At 24.5% G+C, this 5466-nt stretch overlaps 4 protein-coding genes across 4 annotated transcripts in view; 1 reads left to right on the top strand and 3 right to left on the bottom strand.

The window, feature by feature from the left end:
- Positions 1–433: 433 nt before the first annotated feature.
- Positions 434–1459, bottom strand: ENU1_022000 (hypothetical protein; the record flags this gene model as incomplete). The annotated part of the gene is made up of 3 exons (XM_008857026.1): positions 434–1062; positions 1116–1318; positions 1410–1459. The coding sequence occupies 3 exons, from the start codon at positions 1457–1459 to the stop codon at positions 434–436; spliced, it is 882 nt and encodes a 293-aa protein (XP_008855248.1).
- Positions 1460–1548: 89 nt separating this feature from the next.
- ENU1_021990 (hypothetical protein) lies at positions 1549–2334 on the bottom strand (the record flags this gene model as incomplete). The annotated part of the gene is made up of 1 exon (XM_008857025.1): positions 1549–2334. The coding sequence occupies one exon, from the start codon at positions 2332–2334 to the stop codon at positions 1549–1551; it is 786 nt and encodes a 261-aa protein (XP_008855247.1).
- A 384-nt stretch (positions 2335–2718) lies between these two features.
- ENU1_021980 (TBC domain containing protein) lies at positions 2719–4086 on the top strand (the record flags this gene model as incomplete). The annotated part of the gene is made up of 1 exon (XM_008857024.1): positions 2719–4086. One exon carries the CDS (start codon positions 2719–2721, stop codon positions 4084–4086), a length of 1368 nt encoding a protein of 455 aa, XP_008855246.1.
- Positions 4087–4782: 696 nt separating this feature from the next.
- The window catches only part of ENU1_021870 (hypothetical protein), a gene marked incomplete at both ends in the record, with an annotated part of 1130 nt that continues 446 nt past the window's right edge, over positions 4783–5466 (bottom strand). The window contains one exon of the mRNA XM_008857023.1: positions 4783–5405. Coding sequence (XP_008855245.1) covers positions 4783–5405 — 623 coding nt within the window. The remainder of the gene's footprint in view (positions 5406–5466) is intronic.

Below are 5466 nucleotides of genomic sequence, written 5' to 3'. Positions count from 1 at the left end.
ATTACATCCAAATTGACCATTATTTGAATTGCATGTTTGAGCAAAAGCAACAGCAATGAATAAAAGTAAGAAATTCATTAATGAATTTTAAGTTAAAAAAATAAGATTAAATATTCTAACTGAAACTATTGAATTTTCGTTTATGATTATTCATAATCGTTTAGTATAGAAAAAATTTGTAATGAAAATAATAAATATATTAGTAAATAATGATTTTCTTTAATTACAAGAATATTTTTATTGAAAAATAATTTAAAACATAATGAAATTTCTTTCTTGACTTTTGGATTTTTCAACTTTATAAAGAACTATATAAATAATAAACTAATTTATTATTTTATGAAATTTATCTTTAACTTTTCTATAAAGAAAAAAGAATAACAAAAAAAAAGATACTAAACAAAAAAAAAAAAAACGAACAACATAAAATTAATCAGAAAAGATTTCCAACATCAACTTCATCTTTCTCTTTAATTGAATGAACAAAAACTAGATTTGGAAAAACACCTGATCCTGAATTTTGCCAATCATTATAAATTTCAGTAAAATATTCATACAATCTTTTACTTGATTTAATAAAATTCTTTTGAGAATGTGTCAATTTTTCTAATCTTATCTTTTCAAATCTTCTTCTTACTTTTTTAATAATTTTAATATCTAATTGTAATGGAGTTATTCCATCAATACTTTCTTGAACTTCATATAATTTTTTTTCAACTTCATCTAAAGAATTATTTTCAATATTTTTAACTTTTGCAAAAGTTCCTTTAAATAAAAGTAATTGAGTAAATAAACTAATAACATTTTCTTCCCAAAAATATGCTAATGAGTTAAATTGTTTATCAAGAAGATAATCCAAAAAAAAGTATTGTCTAGTACGACTACTAAAAAGATCAGCATATGAATATAATAATGTTAATATTCTTTGAATAGTAATAACATTTTCACTTTCAATAATTTTATCAATGAAATTACAAAACAATTTAATATCAAATTCTTTTTTTAATAATAATACTTTATTTCGTAATTTATCAAAAAAAAATTCAAGGTCTGATATTGTTGCTATTCGTTATTAATTTATTATGTTATTGTTTTTATTTATTTATAAAACAAACATAAAACTTCATCGGGATCAAAGAAATTCGTTCTTTTTACTTCATAACTCATAAAAAAATTAATCATCTTTGGATGAACTGATGTAACAATTACACCATCTATAGTATGTATATATGGATCTGAAATATCTAAAGTATTATAATATTTTAAATACGTTTCAAGAAGAACATCAAATCCATTAAATGTAGACCATTGTAAAACTCTAATTATTAAATAACATTTTTTTTATTATATAATTATTTATTTGTTTTATAAAAGTAATTTTATAATATCATAAAAATATTATAACAAACTTATTTGTTGTATGTTTTTCTAATACAGAAACAACTTCTCTAAAAGTCATTATAAAAAACGCTTTTTCATTCTTTAAGAATGATAAATCCTATTAGTCAGATTGTGTTTTTTTTTATAAAATATTCTCTTTATTAAATATTAGAAACAAACAATTTCTAATTCCATTGGTTTTAATTTTTGATCAAATTCATCCCAACAAAGTAATGTTGGAAAATGTTTCAGAAGTGATTTTTTTGGTGAATAATTAATTTTTATTTGAAATAAATTTGTATAATATTGTGTTAATTTAATTCTGAACGATGGAAATCTAAAATATGCTAATGCAAAGAATTTTACTGAAAAAGGAACAAACTCAGCAGAAACATTCATTACTAATGCTTTATCTTTTCCTTTTTTAAATCGTGAAAATATTGACACTTTTTTCTTTGATTGAGCTACAACTACTGGTCTTTCTGCATCAATCGAACATGTTCTCTTTTCTAATTCTGTATGAAGAGAATCTACTGTTCCTCTATAAATTGCAGATGGTAGAACAATGTCGAATGTCATTCGAGACAAACCTTTAATTACAAAGTCAAGTGTTTTTTTTAAATGGTCACGATACAATGAATACATATTACTTGATGTATCTGATGAGAAATTTTCATAAAATAATGGATGAGTAATAACTGTCATAAGTAAATTAAGTAACGTAGTGTCTGTTTCTATTTCTAATGCAATAAGTAAACAAGAATCCCAAATTTCATATAATGTTGGTATTATTGTTGGTGGTTGTGAAGAAGAAAGAAGTAATGTTAAGCGTTGTGCACATAATAAAGAAGTTACTGTATTACTTGAATGTTTTTTATTAAACTGTTTAGCACATGAATTAAATTTAGCAGCTTCTTTTGAAAAGGAGCCACTGTTTGGCTTTATATTTTTCATAAAAGAATCACTATTTTATTTTGTTCAAAACTTTATTTTTTATTTTCTTCTTTTTTTTTCTTATTAAATGACTGGATTGAATTGACGATTTCTCATAACAGTTATAACTAACTTTTTTTAGTTAGTATCATTAACCGTAATAATATTCATTTTTTTTTATTTCAACACTTCTCATCTCTATTAAATTACCTCTACTTCTTTTATTATAACACTTTCTTTTACTAAATAAACTGCAAAATTAAAAGAACTAGTAATAAAAACGTCAAAATAAATCAAAAATTATAATAAACAAGAAAAAAAAAAAAAGTCAGAAAAAAAAGAAAGAAGAAAAAAATTTTTGAAAATAAACTATAAACTGTGCAAATTACTGTTATTAATCATAAAATGAATGATTTACGTGATATAGCAAAACAACTTGGAGTACATACATCAAGTTTATCAGCATCTTTTGTAAATGCTTTTTTTATAACTCAAACACCACAAGAAACAGCATATGATGATTTTGCTGAACAATTTGCTATAAATCCTGGTTTTGAACGTGAACGAACAATTTGGAGACCAAACAAAGTAGAAACTACATTACCATTACGGTGGAAAGTTTTTTTATCTTTCCTTCCTCCTACTCCAGAATTATGGAAAAAGATTGATGAAGAAAGAAAGGATAAATATATTGAATTATGTAAAAAATATCATGAGCAATTAACAGCCTTCGAAAAAGAAAATCCAATAGACTCTTATTCACCAGACTTTTTATCTAAAGAACCTAAAGAAATAGAGGATATGTCATTAAGAAGAACTATTTGGGAAATTAAAAAAGATGCAAGAAGAACTCATTTTGATAAGGACATTTTAAAAAAAAGGTTTTTATTACATAAACTATTGTTACTTCATCAATTAGATACTCAATTTGAATATGTTCAAGGAATGAATGAAATTATTTCAATTATTATTGATGTGTTTGGAACTAATAAAAATGGAGTTGAACTAGAGTCAGAAGTATTTTGGTTCTTTAAAGATTTAATGGAAATAATGGGAGATTGGTTTAAAGGAGGTGATGATGGTGTTCGTTGGATATCAAAACGTTGTGAAGTTATAGAATCGATACTTGAAACTAAAGATGAAGAGTTAGCTATCCATTTAAAAACACTTAAAATTGAAATGCAATTATTTCTATTAAGATGGGTTCGTTTATTATTTTGTCAAGTATATCCTATTAATACAATTAAACCAATGTGGGACGTTATTTTTGCATTTAGTGGAAGACTATCATTAGTAGATCATATTTGTGTTGTTATGATAATTTTACAACGTGCAAAAATTTTAGATGGAGATGCAACACATGCATATTCAGTATTATTTAATTATCCAATAGATGAACATTCACCAGACTTTATAATAAACCTTGCATTAGCAAGTTGTATGTGGTTTGAACAACCACTTATAAGGAATCTTTATTTTAAACAACGAGTTATAGTTAAAAGAGAATCTGGATTCTGGAGAAAACAAAAAGAACAAAAACTTATTCCTCCTAAGAATTCTGTTATTTCTCAAATTCCTGTTCCATCACCTAGCTTCACACCAAATAGTTCTTTACTTGATAAATTTCGTTCAATAGAACAACACCTTAAAATTGCATTACAAAATATTGATGAAGACAGTGATACAGCAGAAGAACTTAAGAAGGCATTATCAGATTTGTTTCAATTAAGAAATGATATTCAATCTGAGGAGAATTTCTTTGTTATGTTTTAATTTCCTGTAAGTCAGTATCTTTCTTGTTTTTTTTCATTAAAAAGGGGGAGTTTATCTTTTATAACTAATTTAGATTATTTTTATCATTTAATTTAGACAAATGTACGACTTATAATTTCTTCTTAATTTACTTAATAATATTATTTATTTGTATTAAATACTTATTATATTTTGTTTATTAGTGTGATTAATGCCAGACACTTATTATTTTAATTACTTGACTATTTAGATAATAGTCATTTACTCTTCTAATATTTAAAAAATATTGTTAATTTATTATCTTCTCTTCTGTGTGGTTTAAAATATTTTTGAGCTATTTCCTGTTAGGAAAAATAAGTGATAAATTTTCCAATAAAACAATTTTTGAAGTTTGCATACAAAAACTCAAATAAAAAAACAAATTTTATTTAGAACATATACCAAATGAAATACAAAAAAATTCTCCATTAAGAAATGATTGTATATTCGATGAATAGAATAATCCTTCTTAAAAGAGAATTAAACAAAAATAAAGACTGAAATGCATATTTTTATGATAAGATGTTTTTTATTTTTGCAAAATTCAAAGATAATAAATAGAACTTTCAATACATTTTATTAATTAACACTAAAAAAAAATTTAACCTCAAAGAAAATATATTGTTAATAATAAACTTACTTCCAGCCACCATCCTATAATTAAGAGTTTTGAGAATGTCAAAGCAAAGAATTTTGTAACGGACCAGGTTGGTGTTGATCAAATTGTAAATCTTCATCAAAACTAAAGATGTTTGGAGTACATCCCTTTAATGGAGATTTTGATGGGTCAAGAGATAATGAGAAATTACAGAATGGAGAAAGATCTCCAGATGATTCTAAATGATTGTCATTACGTGAATAACAACAACTTTGAGATATTGGAGAAGTAGGTGATTCTCCTCTATAATGAAGAATAGAACGAAGTTTTGGAGATGAAGGTGGTGGTAATAATGAGACATTAAACTTACAAGAAGTTGGTCTAACTAATTCACTTTCATCTACAGAAAATGTAGTAGGTTCAACTGGTTTATTTGAATTATTTTGAATTTCTTTTTCTAATTCTTTTAAATATTCTTCTAAACGTTCACCTATTTCTTCAATAGCATTTAATTGATTAGCATCATATCTAGCTGCTTGTTTACGACAAAGGGCACATTGTTTTTGATACTTAGCACTAATTTTCATTCCATGCTTATAAATAGTTTCTAAATCACCTGAACCAATTTCAAGTGCTCTTGTAATATTTCTTAAATTATGTTCTACATGTGGAATTAGTCTTGTTACTTCAGTTGGAAGAAATACTGTTGGTTGAGCTCTTGGATTAATAACACTTTGAGCACAATATCTTTTATAAAGTAATGC

This window comes from Entamoeba nuttalli (genome assembly GCF_000257125.1).
Source record: "Entamoeba nuttalli P19 unplaced genomic scaffold asmbl_2383, whole genome shotgun sequence".
NCBI classification, from domain to species: domain Eukaryota; phylum Evosea; order Mastigamoebida; family Endamoebidae; genus Entamoeba; species Entamoeba nuttalli.
The sequence above is the reverse complement of the archived record's forward strand: the minus strand, read 5'-3'. Positions and strand labels throughout refer to the sequence as shown.